Genomic DNA, 21,574 nt, shown 5'->3' on the forward strand with positions numbered 1-21,574 from the left:
GTCATTGTGAAATTTTTACTTTCTTTTTTTATTCCTGACAAATCCTTACTGAGGGAGAATTGCAAACTTTGTCTGCAAATCACGATGTCAGACTGTACATTCGGCAGCAATCTACATCCTTTCCGTGAAAACCCGATTTAACATGCTCAGATGCGTCCATAATTTTTCTGGTGAGGGGGGGGATAATCCGAAACTTTACAATATATGGGATTGGACTGTCACTGTATGTGGGCATGTCTTCATGTGCCCAAGTGTTCAATTACTCCAACTGAAACCGAACATTCCCACGTATTTAGAGCTTGGAAGTTTGTATATTCCTCAGATGTCTGCGCTGATGGTGTCAGCGACCACCATGCCGAGAGATGTATTTCGCCATTTCTTTTGTGAACAACGAGTAAAAGGAAGGGTAGCAAAGGCTCCCGGGTAGTTTTTACACATTGGCTAATGAAGCCCTTTGACTGACAGCCCTGCAGTGCCAAAGGGCTGAGAGGCGCTCTCTTATTGGCCAGTGCGCACTTAGCAGTCACCTCTTGAGCGCCTGTGTCCGAACTGCGCACCAGTTGAGCGCCCAACTCTGCAGAGGCGACACGCTCGAGGAGCGCAGCGAAGCGGATCTCCTTTTCCATATTTCGCTCGTTGTTCTAGTTCGCTTTCTGAAGTGAGCCAACCGCTTGGAGCTGCAATATCTTTACTTCTCACTCGGGTTTCGGGATGATGATCCGTTTGGTTGTGACTATGGCGCTCGTGGCGGCGTGCGCGGCGTCCGAGTACGAATACGTGAGCTGGAAGTCGGACTCGTACAACGGCGGGCGCAGCTACGGAAAGCCCCCCCAATGCGTGGACATCCCGGACGACCTGCGACTGTGCCACAATGTGGGCTACGGTCAGATGCTGCTGCCCAACCTGCTGGAGCATGAAAGCATGGCCGAGGTGAAGCAGCAAGCCAGCAGCTGGGTGCCCCTGGTGCACAAGAACTGCCACCCGGGCACGCAGGTATTTCTCTGCTCGCTCTTCGCACCCGTGTGCCTGGAGCGCCCCATCTACCCGTGCAGATGGCTGTGCGAGGCCGTGCGGGACGGCTGCACCCCCATCATGGAGGCCTTTGGCTTCCCCTGGCCTGAGATGCTCACCTGCGACAAGTTCCCTCAAGACGACGTGTGCATCGCCATGTCCCAGCCCAACGCCACAGAATCCACAAAGCAGACAGGTACCATCGTTTTTTTCATTACCTTCTGTTCTTTTTGGAATTTATACCCGTGTGTTTTCAACTTGTTGTTTTGGGTTTTAGTTTGTGGTTCAAACTCATGTACTTTTCAAGTTCTTAAGTCAAGTTGCCCTACAAACACAAAGTGGTTCAAAATAAATATGTTACAAGTATTTAACATTATCATTGAAAATTCCTGTTACTATTTCAAACTAAGGCACATAATATGTGCCGTACGACTACACTTTAAAAAAAGACCAATTTCACTATAAAACAGCAAAGCAGCTCCACTTATATCATTGAGTTTTACTTTAAAATCATCATCGCCCTAACCAGCAATCCAAATTGTGTAATGTGGTCACCAACTACAGTACAACTGCCAAGTAACTGACATTAAAAGAAATTAAGTCAATGTACCCTGCTGAAAAAACAAACAACCACCACTTTTGCCACCCTGCAAAATGTGAGACTGGTGCGGGTAAAGTGGCTTGATTTTGTTGTTTCAGGGGTGAAGGTGTAAAGATGTAAATACTAACACAAACAAAGTGATTGCCACCTTTGGGGAAGAGCATTCTGCTTTGCAGCGTCACCCCACATCTAACATGCTTATATTTTCTTATTCATCAATAAGGGGATTTGGAACCAAGCCCACAAAAGGCTGCCTTCATGCTGTTTTTATCACTGAAATGCTTTTTTTCATGCAATGTCTTTATGGAGTAGCACAGGACAAAGCCCGACACTAAAACAACTGCACAGTCTATTAAGACAAACAACTATTCAATAACAGTTACATTTGCCCCCCAACCATCATCCATTACTAATGCCTTTCTGGCTGCTCGTTCCCCAAACCTGCAGAGATTCCTTAGTGGGAGGCTGATTCATACACCTCACACAGACTCAATGGAGGGAAGGGAAGGGGGGTTCTGTTCCCCTCCCAAGCCAAGCTGACAAATACCAGAGGAACCTTGAAAGATGGCCAAAACCAGCAAGTCTGGGAAAGACAAAGTGTGGCTTCATTATAAAAGTGGATTCGCTCTTGTGTTGCTGTGCCCCTGCCACATACCATAAGCGAGGTCCAAACCCGGGTAGGGAATGTGCCTCCATCTCATTCATTTTCAACTTAACATCGAGGGAAGTTTCCATCTTCACATCATCAACTCACTTCGAATTCAATGTGATGCTTTAACGACACCACTTGAAGGCTTTTTGACACTACATCTGAGTAATAAATAGGGCGACTGTGCATCTTCCAGCAATTACACAGTGCTCACTATATCTGAAAAGAGGACACAGCTTGTGTGTGTCAAGGGGGTGGGTGTTGTTGACAGACACGGTGGTATGGATAGAGGTCTGTCAACCCCCACACCCCCACCCCCACAAAAAGGACCCATTTCAAAGTTCAGGGGACCACACAGATGTCCACACTCAACAGACATCACCTGTTGTCGTTTGTTTTCACTCCAGCCAGGCACACTCACAGGCCTGTTTGCTATGAATTAAAAAATCTGGCATCAACATTCAAATGTGGGCTCTGAGTTTTTCTTCATTGTTGTCAGCAAGAGGTCAGCTCACAGTGCCCACCACTCTCTTGTTGTTCCATACAATTTGGTGATAATTGATTTGAATGGCGAAACCATCTCAAACAAGCAAAGGGACTGTGAGACTCTGTAAACAGTATTTGTTTTCAAAACCTCTTTACACCAAGGTGTCACTTTGACAAACTTTTGTTCGACACGTAATGGACAACTGGCAATGGAGAGAAAATTATTTGTTTACCCCCAGTTTTACCTTACAGTTTTTGTTTGTGAAATGCTGCCAGTAGGTTGGTTAAACACAAAGCACACATTTAACCGCACGCATTCAGAATGTTAGAAAACATTCTACTTTTTTTAGTTTGTGCAGGCCATAAACGGTGAAGGCATTCCTTGCTGAGGTCAGATTTTATGGGCAAATGAACCCTAAAAACAAAGACTAAAGCGTTTAATACGCAAGATATGATGAGCTGGTCACTCAGCCCAAAATACTGTGTAGTGATAACTGTATCATAAAAAAATAATGGAACTAATAAATGTAACTACTTTTATGGTGCTGAAAGAGTTAACTAAGTTTTGCTGTCATGACAGCTTTTGTGAGCATGTTGAAATGAAAAGTATTGAACCAATTCCCAAACCATTATTGAGGCAGAAGATTAACAACTTATTTTCCACATTGTCAATTTCCCAGTGGATAACACATACATGATAAAAGTCAGCTATATGTGTCTGATGAGTATGAAGGTATATAAATTGTATTTTTCGTACCATGATGCTTTACATACTCTGCCTCTCCCTCCCCCCATTTTTCTACAGGTTATTCTCCCATTTGCCCTCCTTGTGACAATGAAATGAAAACAGATGCCATGCTGGAGCACATGTGTGCCAGCGAGTTTGGTGAGGATGCTGTGACACTCAGTCAGATTCACAAAACATACACGCAACACGCACAAAATGCCATACAGTCTTCCGAAGATTACTTTGGAAATGTGGTTTGTTGCAATTACAAGTTACCCTGTTGAAAATGTAATAGTAACATCACTATTTCAATTACTTTCTCAAAGTAATATAATTATTATTCTGGAATTAACCACGTTTTTTCTGTACACAAGAAATAAACTGATAAAACATGATGCAGTTTATGTAAAATAATTGGTACATTTTTTTGTTGCATTTTATATATACTGATGGTAGAAAAACAACCCTCCATACCATGTTGACCTAATGACAAAAGTGCACAATTTCGAAAATATTGCTGCTTCATATGTCAACCCAGATAAGTGACTGTTTCATGAAAATGTCCAAAATTATGATAGATGAAACCATTGAAAAGTCGATATTCTTTCATGTGTTGAAAAGTGTAACAATGAGTCTCTTACAAACTGATAGATTGGAAAAATCTGTCATGTTTGAGACAGAAGCAGAATGGCACATGACCAGAGAGAGCCAATCACAATTGTCAGCTTCGAAAGGAAGAAGTGATGTGTGTATCTCTGTGTATCGGGTGGATCCAAGCTTTTGCAGTATTTATAAAGATATTCATAAAATTGTCATCTGGGAATCTTCTAATAGTGTCTGTTATTTAATTACACATTTTCTCCAAGTAATATTTTGGATTAAATTCCAGATGTTTTGTAATAAAGTTTTGTTATCTAGTTAGGTGTAATTAGTTACCCCCCAACACGGCATTTATACGTACACATTTTCCAGTGAGCATCATTTGTTTATCTGACCTCTGACCAGCGCTCAAGTTTTTTCTTTCGGTTCCAATTTACAATTTGTCTGGATTGGGCAAGGATTGTGTTCAGTGGCTAATGAAGCGGGGTCGTTAAAGTCTTTATGTGATGGCTCCATACAGCAGTAAAGTGGAATGTTTATTTTGCTGTCTGGGCCAACTGTTGGTGAATATTTCACTATTCACTTGGACTTCCGAATCAAATCAGAGAATCCTTATTAGAAGTCATACAGTGATAAATATCTAAATAAAAACAGAATGAATGACTAAAACAGTACCAGGAAAATAATCGAAATCACACAATCTGTAATCAGTGCCGTTCTCGTGTTAGTGAAGTGCAACATTGGAACATTGCTTAAATAAACAAGTACAGTGTGTAGCATAAATTACAGAAGTCTTATTTTCTTTATTTGTTTTTTGAAGAGCTTTATGGATTTTTGTCTGTGTACTGGAGGTGACCCGTGGCAATCTTGAAGACTGAGAGATGTGCACATTCATGGCATTGAAGGGTCATCTGCCCAACTAGAATGGAAACCAGATGGAGCACAACATAAACAAAATCTTCAGTCATTGATTTTTGTCAGTAAAAGCATCTACAAACTTGTATATTTTATTCATTGAGCTGCTCCCAAGAGCTCTGGCAAGCGAACTTGCACGTTCCCTGCCGAGGTACCATGCATATTAAAAACAGACTTTCTCCCTCGTCTCATCTCAGGTTTAAAGTTATTGTTTGATATTTTGTGTTTTGCCTTGCTGTTTGGATCATGGTAATGAGTTTGGCCTTTCTGGCATCCGGGTCATTGTTTTCCAAATACATAGCGGCAAAACGAAAATTGGTTGTGGGTCCTAGTTTAAAGTTGTCAAGAGAATTGACAGAGACAGATTAATCGACACTGACCTGGATGCGACACTGCAGTGCTTGGGTGGAATCGAAGAGACGCATAAACTGAACTCTTCGGGACGGCTCAAAAGAACACTTTGATCCCAGCACGTGTGCGTTAATTGCATTGCGGTATCGAGTAATGTACAGCATGACTGCAGATCGCATTTTTGCAGCATCTCGGCCAAACATCTGTTTCTTCTTGCAGCTGGCCAACTGAGAGTGTTTCTTGTAGGACGAGCAAAGTGCAAAATATTTCCAACTCTGTTTGAAGCCAAGCATGACTTCATGGCATGCATTCGGGAAACTAATTAAATACACGCAAATGAGAAAGGACCCACTCTAAGATTATGACGTTTTTCACACCTTTGGCATCTGATTGCACTCAGTTTTCAGTAGACAACAGTCAGAAGGATTTGTGATTTGTGATTTTACAAGCTGAATTTACAGACAGGCTCGTCTATTTTGTTTGGAGCTGACCATAAAATAGATATGTTGGAAAGAAAGACTTCCTGTTAGTTTCTGTGCAACAATGGGATGGATAAGCATGGTGAGGTTTAAGGAATGAGTCATTGACTTTTTCAGAAATCCTTAATAAACATATGCACTCTGGCAGTGAATTGGCCTGTTTGTCTGTCGAAAACCGTACTTACTGGAAATGGTTGCAAATCTGTTCTCATTTAGAGGTGGAAGTTAAATTGTTTTTGTTGTTCTGTTTTCTTTTTGGTATCTCTTTTTTTTTTTCACACGTGTACATTAATGCACAAGCACGTCTCCATACGGTTTGACCATGGTAAAAGCAGAACATAACTATCTAAGTCAGCTCTTGATTCAAAACAGTTGAATGTAAGGAAGGATTCTTATACTTGCCCTAATGCCAATAGATCAAAACGATTGTTGAAAGTAACACTTTTAAGTCATTCTCCCAACACTCTAACACTCCCTAATGTCTCAGGGATCCTGATGAATTTCCCTCTGTCAAACACAAATCCGCACGACACTCAGCACGTAACAGATTTACAGCCTGTCCCACTCCACACTTTGTTCCCACCGCAATTTATCTCTCCACGCTTAGAGTTTTATGGAACTTCATTGCCCCCAAAACTCCCAACACCCTTCAATTAAATCTCCCCTTTGCTTTGCACAACTCACTTTGTTGTGATTGCCAAATTGCTTTCTCCCCCTTGCTGACATAGTGAACAACTCTACTGCAGGACTGATCACTTAAGCCGCTTGGATGAGCTCCTTTGCTATTCATTGTGAATGGGAAACAGCACACACCCATGTGTTGACTTTACGGCTGTCTCCAGTTTAAGCCTAACTAAACTACCAGAAAATGTTTTTTAAAAAAAATTATGTCAGGCAGCAGTACATTACAATGATAAAAGAGAGCACCCAGTCATGTGATATACAGTATCTTTAATAAGTGTTGTATGTATTGTGAAAATATCACTCGATGACACAGATATGAAATTACTGCTCACTACAGTCTACCTTTTAATGGCAATGGGTCAATATTTGTTGCCATCATTGTAATTACTCTAATTATGTGAAAGTGGGACGACAGATAAACAGTTTTTTTTCTGTTCCTTATATTTGCGTTACATGTCTTAAATTGTGTCTTGACAAAGTCGCTCCATTTTAAAATGAGCTATTTTCTCCTTTCTACATAGTTGTATGTAGATGATACACATCGTGCCATAATGAAGTCTAATTCTATACCACTATACAATACGTGTGTCGAAGTCAAGGCCCGGTGGCTAGATCCAGCCTGCTACTTTTTTTTTTTTTTCCCCCATAAGCAAATCAAGTGCGTCTACTTGAGGTTTCTTGCTAAAAGCACTTTTTTATTTTTATTTTGGAAAGAAATTGTGTACAAAAATTGCAAATATGCATCACCTTTTTTTACTGATGACAAACTGCATACAGTAAATTGAACAACAATATTGATATTTGGCTGCCACTATTTTCTGTAGCTTTTGGTTTCAGAGACAATTTGTTAAAAAGAAATGTGGATACAGTAGGTAATAATAATAAAAAAATAGGTGATTATACATTACATTTGTACAGTTAACTGATTTTCATAGTCAAAATGACCCTCTGAAAGTCAACCATGATTACAATGTAGCGCTTCATGGAAATAACTATACATTAACCACAAACACAAATATATTTCTGAAGAACAGCAAGGTATTGTCATGTGAGAGCATTGGTATCCTTTTAATGCAACTCATTTATTGGATTTTGTTGGATTGGGTCATGCATCACTTTTATTAAAACTATGATTGTAGAACACCTGAACAAACAGTATGATTAGCAATTTAGTGTTTTGTGTTTGTATAGCTGTTTTGGATCGCCAGAAATTTTGGCAGATTTGCACCATTTTCTATGCATGATGTCTACCTGTTCAATGGAAAGAAAATCCAGAAGGTGTTCAGTGGGGTATACTTGGTGTCTTCATATATGTATTAATTTTCCTACTCCGATTCTATAGGTGGATCCATATTAGACCCTCGTATCCCTTTCCCCCAAAATCTTCACTTTTACTGAAGACACGTAAATATCGACCACCAGAGTGCAAAGAAAGTTCAGAATGTCAAAGGATTAACGGGACAAAAACATTTCTCAGGATGAAGTTGTTCTGAGGTGGGCTCGACCGCACTTTATGACTCAGTAATTATGAATAAGCTTCATTTTGACTTCACTGCACACTAAGCCTCCTCAAAGATGGTTTTAGAGACCAGTGACAGGATAAGGGGCCTAAATCCCTACCATGTGCAGTCTTAATACAGAGTGAAACGGTGCTTCTGCTTTTTAAGCATTCAAAGATTTGTATGGAAAAATCTTTTGTTGCGATTTGGGGGTTTTGATTTCAAATCTGCAGCCAGTCAGGACGGTATGTTTATGATAAGATTTTTAATCAGAGTATAAAAACATTATTGGCACTGTCAATTGAAAATCTTAAATCCCTCAAATTTTTTTTTGTATATCTATAGTTCAAGTGTTTGAATATAAAACGCATTCTCCATTTATAGGTAAATAACCGATTTATGTAATTTCTTGTCCTATAGCCTTTAAGACCAAGATCAAGGAGGTCAAGCGAGAGAACATGGACCGCAAGGTGACCTTTCAGAAGAGGAAGAAGATGCTGAAAGCGGGGAACCTGAAGAAGAAGGACCTAAAGAAGCTGGTGATGTACTTGAAGAATGGCGCCGACTGCCCATGCCAGCAACTGGACAACTTGGGGAACCACTACCTTATCATGGGCCGCAAGGTTGACAAACAGTTCCTGCTCACTGGCATCCACAAGTGGGACAAGTCCAGCAAAGAGTTCAAAAAGGCCGTCAAGAAACTGAAGACCCACAAATGCCCCGCCTTCGAGAATGTCTTCAAATAAAATGAGCTCCCTCCAAATAGTCACCTCTCCTCTTCCATATGAACTTGCACAAGCATTCAACTCTGATACTTTGCTTTTTTTATTGTCTTGTTTATACCTATATATCTTTCTATGTTCACACATCATTTGGAATGTCCCTTTTACAGTTTTTGAGTGAGTGATGTCATCACAAATTGAAGTTTCTTTATTTTTTTTCAGATGAGAAAGCCCTACTCTGAAGATGCTTTCTCAAATTTTGATCCAGGTCAGTCTATTTTGCTTGAAGGTAATATTTTGTAAAATAATTTCAGCTGGTTCTGTCTAAATTTTTGTTAGGAGAATGCAAGGATAGTCAACATTTTGTAACAAATCAAGCATGCGTAACAGCTTGTTTTTTATTCACGTCTATAAAAGACAGCCTGTTTTTATATTAACTTCCAAATGACCAAAAATAAACTATAAACTATGTAAATTATTAGTATCATGATGATATTGTTTGTATTTCAAGTTTCACAGCGGATCACACGTCTTCCATAGAAAAAAAAGTGAACTATGGCATATGGCGTGCGATGATTCTGTTGTTAGATAAAGACGCTGCCACTTACAGTTGCTTGTTTTCATTGTCATGCTTCTTTCAAACTCTCACAGAAAACTTCGTTTCAATCATATTTTTTCCAGGGTGTCACTTTCCACGAAATACAGTATTGTGCCTCTTTCTCTACTGTGTACTTGTAGTAATCGTTATTAAGATGAATTGAAATTGTTTGCAGTTTGACATGTCTTCATCTGAAAACAGGTCAACTGTTGTCTGAAGTGTTTTGTTTGATATTGTTGGTCTGTATTAGCACTATTTTGGGTGCATTTCTGACCATTACCTGTATATACAGATTTTACATAAATAAGGAAACCCTAAATGGTGTTGTGTTTTATTTATTCTCTGCTCAATTTTATTTATACAGTTCTCATCTGGACAGTAGCGATTGGTTCCATGACATTTTCATAGTTGGAAAATAAGGAGTGATGGCAAGTTAAATCCAAATTGCAATATACTCCAGTCACTAAGAGCAAATAATACTGGAACAGTGAAACAAAACATCCTTTTCCTATTTTGACTAACAACGTTTGGCATTGAGATCAAACACGAATCACGAGGCAAATGATCAACATTGCTGTTTTTATTGACAGGTAATTTACATTAGGATGGAATACACAAGTTTGAAGTTTTGTTCAACCCCTAATTTTTCATATATATTTTGCAGTCTAGTCTGTTCTATGAAATTGATTACAGACAATAAATAATGTGAAATGTCAAAGCTCGGTTTCCCATGAGAGGTGTAACCTCGGGAAACGGGACCATTTTTTTGTGTCAAAGACAAACAATTGTGAAGTTAACAGAAGTTGGCAAATCTTGAAGAAGACAGAAAACAATAACTGTGGCCAGATGACCACACAATGTCACTGTTGTATAATCAACATACGCAACATTATCAGGATTTCCTATGGACACACTAATCCTTATAAAGTCATAATTCAAGCTCAAAGGCAAGAAGCACTTTGACAGATCAGACTTAAACCCTAACGAGCATGAATAGTTGTGTATTTGTAAAGATGAGACCGAAGGGAGGCACACATACTGTATGATGATCGGAGTGGATTGTTATAACATCTTTCAAACCCAGCCCTGATTAAATACATCCATCCATCCATCCATCCATCAATTTTCTTTGCCACTCATCATCAGAAGGGTCGCGGGGAGTGCTGGAGCATATCCCACCTCTCCACGGGCAGGAAGCAGGGTACACCCTGAACTTTTTGCCACCCAATCTCAGGGCACATAGAGACAAACAACTGCACTCACGATCACACCTAGGGGCAATTTAGAGTGTCCAATGAATGTTGCATGTTTTTGGGATGTGAGAGGAAACCGCACTGCCCGGACAAAACACACACAGGCACGGGGAGAACATGCAAACTCCACACAGGCGGGTCCGGGATTGAACCTGGGAGCTTAGAACTATGAGGCCAACGTTTTACCAGCTGCTCCACTGTCCCGCTCATTAAATACAGTATACATATATTAATAAACATGGTTTAACGTTTGCTGTACGTTAGTAGGAATATTCTGTTATCTTAATTTTTTTAAATAATAACATCCAATTTTCGGTATCACATCCTTACTTGTCAGGTTAAATTGTCATACTCTCATTTGTTTTCTGATATTTTATTGAACAGGTGTGATTTACCAAAATGATTTTATTAATTAATAAGCAATCACATCTAAATGTACACAAGACAGCTAGTGAAAGGGCCTTATTTGACCTACTTTATTGTGACAGATGAGCAAGCTAATGATGAACGTTCAAATGTAAATCATGTCAGTACAACAATACAACATAAACAACTTCTGCAAATGAAAGGACTTGTTATTAAAACAGAATAAACAGACAAACTCTTGGCCATCTCATGCTTGCAAAATCTTGGTAACCTTTTCACAGATGTTGACTTTTCTCATGAATTATTACTTCAATTGTAAAAAAAAAAAAAAAAAAAAAAAAGCAGACAACGAGCAGTCAGAATGCAGCTTTGTCCAGTTAACAAATGATCTGCAAAGCATCTGGTTGGATTTATGCTTTACTCACTCATGCACTCACACCCACACGCACACTGAGCCTAGAACGCCCCTCTTCCAATTTGTCAACGGACCAACATTGTCGGAAAAATATGGCATCCAAGTCAAACAAAAAGACTTGATGGTAGAACATCAGACGAGACTCCATCCTAATGAGCTTCCAGATGTTTCTGTTTTTCTTCCTTTTTCTTTTTCAAACTGAGGTGCAGAGCGATTTACGGTACCTGCGACATACTCTCGGATCTCGCGCCCAGTACTGTATCTCTGTCCTGGCTGCTCCAGACGCTGTAATACGCTCAACGAGTTGCATCAGTAATAAAAGAACTAAACGGAAGGCATCAAGTCACCATTTTCACCTCCAAATCACATGCAATGATGCTGCTTCGCTTACTTTCATGATATCCGTTACACGAACACTAACCTTAACCCTTCATTTTAGTTAGTTGTTAAATGCCTAACCCATATTTAACATCTTTACATCATAACTGTATTATTAATTGATTTTTATTTTTTGACATTTGTATGACAGTTAAAAGTGTTGAAAAGTGCCCTTAGCTACCAGATAGGAGAAAGTACGAAGATCTTGTTGTTGCTAGATGACAAGCAACAACTCCTCACCCTCACTTTTTAAAAAAATTAAGCAACCATGTGCAAATTTGAAGATTTATAGCACAAACACATGATTGAAAACGATGCCTCTTAAGACAATTTTCCAATTTGTTTGAGACACCAATTCCAGATGTTTTACTTTTTGGCTAAGTGTACAATTGCTTAGCTTTAAGGCTTTAAACACTGATGCATATCCCTTCCCTGGCTGGCCTCGTCCCTTCAGCTGCAATGAAACCATCCTCTTATTCTGTTTTATGGATACACCACGGCTAGCCAGTAACTATAAACTGTCATATTGGATAATGTTATGTGGTCATGGATCCAAAATATTACTATAAATTACTCCACTGATTATTGAAATGAATAAATGTACTGTATATTAATCAGCTGCTATGTGAAGCAAGATCACTGCACTCTGGTCAGAGCCTTGAAAATCAGCAGTTCTGACTGATATAACTAAAAGACCACTGAGGGCCCAGATACCAAATGCGGGGTCCAGAACTATTTCCATTAGTTTGGACAGAATTTTAAAATTAATTTCTGATAAAGAAAGCGAGTGCGGTTCCTGGGGAATTCTGGGATTGGAGTCAATTTGGAACACGACTCATTTCAAAGTGTTAACTACACAGAACCTCAGAGTCAGTCACAGTGTGCAATTTTCATGGCCTGCCGAGCCAATTAAATTGTAGGACATAGAAGAACCTGAACAAACAGTAAAACAAAGAAACAATAGTTTTCTTTGTTACGCACAGGGGAGATGTTGAGCCAAATACACATGCAGCCGGTAGCCATTCTGTATGTTTTTATGAATACTAGCCATTAGTTTTAAGAGGATGAAGTCATTGAAGCGATTTTATTCCACTAACTATATCCTTTTTGTGCTGGATCAGATCCCTACCATGACTCGTGCAAGGCATATTTCTGAGTCTTTATTGGGAAGGTGAGAAAAACTTTGATGACTATGACTGATGGGTGAATTTGAAACAAACTTGACTCGGGATCACTCCCTGCATTGTCATTTCCAGTGAACTCCTGAGCATCATTTTGGATCAGACAGAGGCTGATGTTCATCATGTTAATTTAAATCTGGAGAATCCAGGGTCAAGTTCCACTATCTCGGAAATATTTCATTTGCGAGAGTCCCAATTTTATTCAATTCCTAACAAATGTCATTATAATGACAAAGTAAAGTAAACTTCAACTGGGAATGAAAAATAAACAGCTTGAAGCACAATAACCTAACAAAGATTTGGAGAATTGTGCGAATGAGAGAATTCTTATTTCTTGACAGAGAAAAGGTGAAAACAGAAAATAACAATGACTTTGAAACTCCTATTTTCATTTTTTTTCATGACTTTTCGTGGCTTCAAATCAAAATGCGGGAGGAGTAAAGCTAGTACACACACACCAAAAAAACCCCACCAAAAAACGGTCTCAATATAGCAGATTTTCAGCTATCAGTGATGAGGTTTTGGTTGGTGTGATAAACTAGCCTTCACTGTATATACTGTAAATTCCTTTCACAGTTTTATTGTTAAATGTGCTCCAGCACCCTCGTGACCCTTGTGAGGAGAAACGACTCAGAAAAAGGATGGATGGATGGATGTTTGACCATGAAAAAAAAAGCCATTAATGTGTGACACATAATAGAAGTTTCAGTTCATATCCACTGTGGTGCTCCAAAGGTAAATTTCATAGTGGTTGGTACCTATTTTTTTCTTTTCTTTTTTATATTATATAGTGATTCTCCAGGAGATTCGCTCCAGAAGAATGTCTCTGAGTGGCATCACTATTATAATATCACGATGTGTTCACAAATAAATACGATTTAATTATATGGGGAGTTTCCACCTGAATCAAACCCTAATTTTATTTTCCTGGCGGAGTATCTACTGGAAAACCCATTTGAGTCATCACTGAACTTCAAGTTATAATCAGGAATTGTAATAAAATTTTTAACTGACAGGGGCGAAAATTAGGCATGGAAATACCTGACAGAATACGTGATGATGCGTATATAAAGCTTATCCGAAATGATAAGTACATTTTTGGGATTTTGTTCACACAGTTCACATAAATTGAGCAGTGAAACAATTTTGAAGCAAAATTTGAAATGTGTCACTTACAGATGACAGCCAACCCTGAGAAACAACAAAAACAGTGCGCTATCCGTACTTGGCCAGTAGTTGATGGTGGTACTTTTGGAAAGAAAGACATGCCCTTTGGTAGCATTATATTGTGAGCACAAATGTTGTCAGAACACCACGTTCTGCTTTTGCTGTTATGACACGATGTAGCTGCTCATGCTTGCCCAGAGTGAACACTTAACACCAAAAGTATGCCCGCATGCATTTACATTCTCCAGAGCATCAATGTTGTCTATAAACAAACACACATAATTAGAGGGTTTTAATTAAAAAGACTCATTGATTTTTCAACACGTACACTATGCGCAAGCCATAATACTTGATTGTTTAACATCCATCCATTCATTTCCTATCCTTCTTATCCTCACTAGGGTCACGGGCGTGCTGGAGCTCATGGCAGCTATCTTCGAGCAGAAGGCGTGGTAAACCCTGAACTGATCGCCGGCCAATTGCAGGGCACATTCAGTATAATCAATCATTTGCTTTCACATTCACACCTACGGGCAATTTAGAGTATTCAGTTAAGTTATTATGGATAGTTTTGGGATATGGGAGAAAAACTGAGTACCTGGAAAACCCACGCAGGCACGGATAGAACATGTAAACTCCACGCAGATGGGGCCGCAATTTGAACCCCGGGCCCTACAACTGTGAAGCAGATCTGCTAACCAGTCATCTACCATGCCATCACCATGTTTAGCTGATGATCTATATTTAAATAGTATACACCTGAATACGCTTATATTCTTCCATTATTCATTGATCAGAGATTACATTTTGTTTTATTCCTTCAGTTTCTACACAATAATGAATTTAAAATTTTCCTCCATTCTCGGATGTTACAGACCACAAAATAAATAGATAAACCAATCCTTAATATTTCCTTTGAAATATGTTTTTCTCAAAATTGAAATGAAAGATTTAAAAGAATAGAATGGCCATTTATTTTGTGTTTGTTTCTAACTTATTTTGAATTGCACACGAGTCATCAGAAAAGATCCAAGGCATTCCCCCTTTTTCCCCACTAAGTAGGGAGAGCGAGATTGTAAAATTGATAAATTATCTAAAATATCTCATATCTCCATAACACATGATGGATGTGTCTGACGCTGAATGTATGTCTTTGGTTGTGGGCCAAATGAAATACAAGAAACCATTTTTCTTTTATTTAGAAGTTACCTGATGAGATTTTACCCTATTTGAAGTCCTCTTTTAAACTTTTTCTTAGTAAATTACAAAGCAGTCCTTTCACTGGAATTTGTTTATCGTCTTTGCAGTAGGTGGGACCAAAAAAAAAAATTGTTTGTTTTTTGCCCCAACTTAAACCACAAGTGACAAGGGAATTCCAAAACACCTGAGGCTCGTCGGCACCCTGCGCGAGCTCTGATGGGCCGATCAAGTCTGTACATGGCTTTTTATAGTAGTTTCAAACTGACTAAACAGCCCAATCGTTTGCGCATAAAATAAACCTTTAATTACAAGCTGCTAAGACTCATCCCTTTTTTTTTTTACCCATTGTGTTCTGTCTGTTTATATAGAAAATTTCCGGCTCCTGGAGGGAATTTCTCTGCCTTGTTTAATTTGTGTGGCAGCTCCCACAGACATGGTGGCACTTTCAGTGAAAGATGTGTATCATCCACACAAGTTACGACAGTCCACTTACCTCTCAACTCACAGCAGCATCACAAATCACTGTACAGGCTGCAGGTTTTACCTTTTATGACCCAATCTTTTTAGTCCATAATATGCTCATCCTTTCTCGACTGTTATGTGCGCGACACGTCTATCATAAGAAGATACAAACCTTTCACATCTGTTTGACGAGCTAGTAAAGAGGCTTTTTTTTAAGTCAGCTTTTGTTTCAAGATCGATCAAGAATACAAATTTTAAGATGGTCTTGGCAAAGGCTGAAGAAAGAAATGTAAACACTGTGTAATAAAAACCTCGGACAAAACAGGAAACAACTGCAGTGAAAAATGGAGGCCAATGAAGGATTCTTGTTTAAAGGGGAATTTTTGTGTAATGCTCTTTTTTTTTCTCGTCATAATTTAGGAGTCAAACACAATTTCATAAATTGCTTGTGACAATATTAAGACAATTTCAATAGTGTGCACAATAACCTAACAAAATATTTCCAGTTACAACCTCAAAACTCCATAACATCACCATCAATTCAACGCAATTCACCGCAACGGAACGACTTCAGAAAATTAGAAAACCAAAATAATATTCTCGAGAATTCACGTCATTCTCAGCAGCTCAGATGATGAGCACAGCAACATGCATCTCCTAACATAACTCATGATCAATAAGTTCAATGATGCCATTTGTAAAGCCCTCAAGAATTTTTTTCCTTATTTCAAAACAGGCCATGTGCAAAAAAAAATAGAAAGGGCTTAACTAATACTTCAAACATCAAGATAAAAGAATAGACCAGGTTTTTAACTTACTGAAGACAAAACAGAAGACATCAAGACCCACTAATGAGGTGAAAGTAACGCATCATCTTGAGAGAGGAAACTGAAGTGTTTGGGGATGTTTGGACAGTTGCCAAATCTACGACTTTCTATAAAACAATGTCATGTTTCAGGGCTTTAAGTAAGAATTTAGAGCATCTAATAGTATTAAAACAGGACTTGGTGTAAGTTATTAACAAACTCAGGAGGTGCTCCCTGTATGTATTTTTTCTGAATCTTTTGAAAGATTAAAACCTTTGAAAGCTCAATGAATAAAAGTGATTAATATGTGCGTTCATCTGAGATGACACGCTGTGGCGACCCCGAAAGGGACAAGCCGAAAGAAACTTACTTACTTTATTAATGAAAAACGGCAGCCGACATTGACCCATGCGGTTTTTCACCACAAAACATGTTTTTGACGTATACAGCTTTTTGTAACTCCTGCCATGAAAATCCTCTTGAGGGTTTTGTTTTCGAGAAGAAGCAGGAAGTGACGTACAGGACAGACCCCCCCCCCCCCCTCAAGTGGACTTGTTTGTTTTGTTCAAGTGGACAAAATGCCGGCTCGTTGCATTGCTGGACATTACTTGAACACTCGGGAGGATGGATTTACCCTCCATAAGTTTGCAAGAGACACGGTTCGTCATGAAAAATGGATTGCACGGGTGCAGAGGACGAGAGCTTTGTGGGTTCCAAATGACAGGTAGGTGTGTAATCAGCTACTAAAAAATTATTATGTGTCAATGTGCGCGTCGGACGGCATCGGGCTGCTGCGTCACTTTGCCAGCGTAGGCTGCACTTCGGGCTCGTGTACGGCGGGGGCTCTGAAGAACACAGCCACAATGCAGCACTCAGCCGCGTGCGACAACAACGCAGTATAGCACCCTGGTTCGACGGTGTTGTTCATCGCGTACTGCGGCGGCTCTGAACAACCCCTTAAAGCAGCATGGCTTATCACGGAGCAAATGAGCCACACCGGCCGGCTGTGATGAGCCACGATGACTCATTTCCGCCGCGGAAGTGGATCGGACGGAAGGAGGTTTGGTCGTGATCGCATATCATCTGAATATGACTCGAAACGATACTGTAATATTGACCCGGTAACTTCACTCGCTTGTGTGGCGTTCTCCTTTTTGAAAAGAGGTACCGTGTCAGAAGGGGCATGTACGTCTCCCATAGTTAGGGTGCACAGTGTGTTTTCATTGGCGAATGTCCGGGTTACATCACGGACAGAGGATCCAGCCAATATGGCGACCACTTGGATGTCGTAGAACGACACTTCTGTAACTTTGCGCATGGATTACGCGCTCTCCGGTCACATTTATTTTTTCGTATAGACATTAAAGTGAATAATATTATGTATTTTTCATTACATTATAAATGTTTATAGGGATGACACATGGCCTTTAACATTTAGTTTGGAAACTATGTCAAATGTTCAAATACTTTTGAAATCTTGAAAAATGATACACATGGTAAATGTAATTTTTTTGGGCGGCACGTTGGCCTCACAGTGCTCGATTCCGGCTCAGCCTCTGTGGAGTTTGCATGTTCTCCTCGTGCCTGCGTGGGTTTTCTCCGTGCACTCGGGTTTCCTCCCCTATACCAAAAACATGCAACATTTATTGGACACTCTAATTTGCCCCTCGGTGTGATTGTGAATGTGGCTGTTTGTCTCCATGTGCCCTGCAATTGGCTGGCAACCAGTTCAGGGTGTACCCTGCATCCTGTCCGTTGACAGCTGGGATAGGCTCCAGCACTCCCCGCGATCCTCATGAGGATAAGCGCCAAAGAGAAAATGGATGGTGTGGGGTGGGGCTGAGGGCTATACTTCCATTGTGGGAGTGTATGTATACAAAACATTACTCCAAAACATCGGGACCACTATATTATGATTCAAATACTAATAACATTATCAATAAAATTAATAAATAACCATTCATAATCAGTTCTCTATAAAAGTAGTGGAAGACTGACGCCAATTCCTGTATTTTTGCTGTAGCAAAGCAAACCAAAGTACATTTATCTGTATAGTGGATTTCATACACAAGGTAGCTCAATGGGCTCTACATGATTAAAAGCATTCAAATCCATGAATAAAAACATTTGAAAAAGTAAAACAGCTTTTAGTGCAAGAGATATAAAAAAAAGTGAGAAAAAAGAAGAGTTCACTCACACTTGGAAGTGATGTCACCTCTGTTGGCAACTTTTCAATTTTTTGTGCAGCATAATAGCTAAATGCTACTTCACCAAGTGTTTACCAAATATGTTCTTCAGATGTTAAAAGGCAGTTTTAGTGATCGATTTGAGATGACTGTTGAAGATCAGTTCGGAGCCTTTCAGAACACCAAGGTTTCAGACTTGGTTTTTGCTTTTTAAAGATTGTGAGTCCAGGTATTCTTGAACAGCAATCCTTTTTTCTTTATTCCCGAAAACAATTCTCAGTTTTGTTGTGATTTAGTTGAAGGAAATTTTGGTTCATCCGTTTATTTATGTGCTTTACACAGTGGCACAACACCTCATTGAACTATAGTCATCTGGAGACATTGCTATCTTTAACTGTGTCATCTGCATACCCATGATAGTCAAAACTAAAGTTCTCAAAGATTTGACCCGAGGGTAGTATATACAAGCTGAACAGGAGGGGTCTGAGAACTGACTCTTGAGGGACCACAGATGTCATTGCCATTTGTTGAGCTGCAGACTGAAGACATTTGGGTTTAACCTCAAAAACTATATATGAATCAAGGAATCAGCAGCCAGCCTGGGATGGCATTCCTTTCCTCAACCAGGAGTTGTCGGATGTCAGCCAGCATGGCTGCTTTGGTCGCTCCAGCACAAATGGTGACCTTGTAGATACCACAAGAGTTCAGTAGGGTTGATGTCAGGGCTGCAAACAACTTTTTCTTTTTACTCCCAAACTCTGAAGGTAGATGAACAGTGTTCAGTCAGGAAGAGTTTTTTTTTTTTTTAAATCTTGTAGGATGTAGTCTGCTGTGAAGTGTGGATGTCGATATCATTGTGCGGCACAGAGGGATGTAGCAGTGGCGAACCAGAAATAAAGAAGCATGGCTTTGGTCTACTGTACACTATTTATGTCCTGCAACACCACTTGACAACAACTAATTAGTTACTGTGCTTCTGATTGTGTTTACGCCAGGGGAGATGGCCTGGAATGACAGAACGCCATTGATCTCAGTAAAGGAGGAGTGCTCAATAATACAGTTTTTGACAGATTTATGAACAGTATTTGAAAGAAATGGGCCTTTTTTGTCATGTTTCTTAACAACGGCAACCCATCAAAGAGAAATAAACACAATTTCCAAATCACATAAAATTCCGTTCATAAAATGTATTCTACAAGAAAACAAGAATCATGCTTAAACTGATAATAACCAAACACTTGTTAATTAAAAACAAACATTTTTAACAGATGTATTTCAAACATGTTCACTCTTAAGGTCTTTGTGAACGTGAGTTTACGAGATGTTTTTTTTTTTGTCCCAGTAACAGTTGATGACAGTCACAAAACAAATTACAGAAAGGTCATGCTGCAATGCTGAATGATAGATTATGATTCATCTCTCTGAATACCCCTATGAGCTTTGCTCCCTCTAGCTAATCGTTTCCCCCCTTCCCATTTCAAAGTTCATTCCACCAAAGATGCTTCACTCTTTGATGTCGACACAAGCGAGGGAAAGTCCACATAAAATCACTGCTCCAAAGACTTTCATAAATCTTAATTCTGGAAAAGCCCCGCACAAATCACATCGCTGAGTCAGAGATATAAAAAAAAGTGGAACATCTCAACATTAGAGAGACAACACATCATTATGTGAAGAGTAATGCTGAGGAAAAAAACCCACATTTGCATTCAGATTTCATTGTACCATATTTGTCAAGGTTCTGCAATAATGTCTTTTTGCACACTTTCTTCCCATCTACTCCATGATAAAATAATTTAAACGCTGCACCTAAACATCTAGCTTGACTCCCTTTCCACTTGCTCTCTTGAATGCATAATATATCAACCTTTCTCCTAATCATCATGTCAACTAACTTCTGAGCTTTTCTCGTCATAGTTCCAACATTCAAAGTCCCAACATACAGCTGTAGGTTTTGTGCATTCCTGTTGTTCTTCCTCCGACCAAGCCACTTTCCTGCTCTTTTTCGTCTTTGACCTACATTATCTGAATTTCTACCTACGCCTTGTAGATTAACATTTCTGGGTGCGGATGTCGGAAGCCTGGGCCACGACTGTTGCAGAATTCGTATGATGATTCGTATGAATTCGTATGATGAACACTCATATTTCAGCAAAGATTAATGTGTAGCTGAACACACTTTCGTGTTCTCGAGCCGTGTCCCCGTTGAGAACAGATCCAGCAACGAAGTATTTGTATGCATCCAGACTTTTCTCCGCTTTAAAACTCTTCGGTGTAAATCTTACTCACCAGATACATATGTAGATACAGTTGTCCAAGACAAGCACAAGCGGGGTAATAGTCCAATTTCTTATGGGCGCGAACATTAAATATGGATCCTCCTCATTTTTCCACGAACCTTCGTTTATTATCACCTTTTAAATGCTTAACGGTATCGGACAAAACTCTGGGCGTCGTGCTATAAGACGTATTTTCACGTTGTCTCCAATCTACTTAGCATTGAAGAATGCTTTGCTTGACCAACACTTCCGGCCAGTGACGTGATTTGATGACGTAGGTGCACGAGCTCTATACACACCTACTGTACCTGTCATTTAGAACCCACAAAGCTGTGGTCCTTTGCACCTGTGCAATCTATTTTTCAGGACGAACCGGGTCTTTTGGAAACTTATGATGAGTGAATCCATCCTTCCGAGTGTTCGAGCAAAATTCAGCAATACAACGGGCCAGCATTTTGGCTAACATGCAGAAAAAACAGCTAATCTCTCGCAGTAAGTGTAAATATGCGACGCTGGCACTGGAGGCGTCTGCAAAAAATATCACTTCCTGCTTCTTCTT

General features: G+C 39.6%; 1 protein-coding gene across 1 annotated transcript; it reads left to right on the plus strand.

Annotated features, from left to right (window-relative positions):
* Positions 1-541: 541 nt before the first annotated feature.
* sfrp1a (secreted frizzled-related protein 1a) lies at positions 542-9,631 on the plus strand. Its single transcript, XM_061818435.1, has 3 exons — positions 542-1,207; positions 3,553-3,633; positions 8,423-9,631. Exons 1-3 carry the CDS (start codon positions 712-714, stop codon positions 8,746-8,748), a joined length of 903 nt encoding a protein of 300 aa, XP_061674419.1. The 5' UTR covers positions 542-711; the 3' UTR covers positions 8,749-9,631.
* Positions 9,632-21,574: the final 11,943 nt, after the last annotated feature.

The sequence above is a fragment of the Syngnathoides biaculeatus genome, chromosome 4 (assembly GCF_019802595.1).
Source record: "Syngnathoides biaculeatus isolate LvHL_M chromosome 4, ASM1980259v1, whole genome shotgun sequence".
Lineage (NCBI taxonomy): Eukaryota > Metazoa > Chordata > Actinopteri > Syngnathiformes > Syngnathidae > Syngnathoides > Syngnathoides biaculeatus.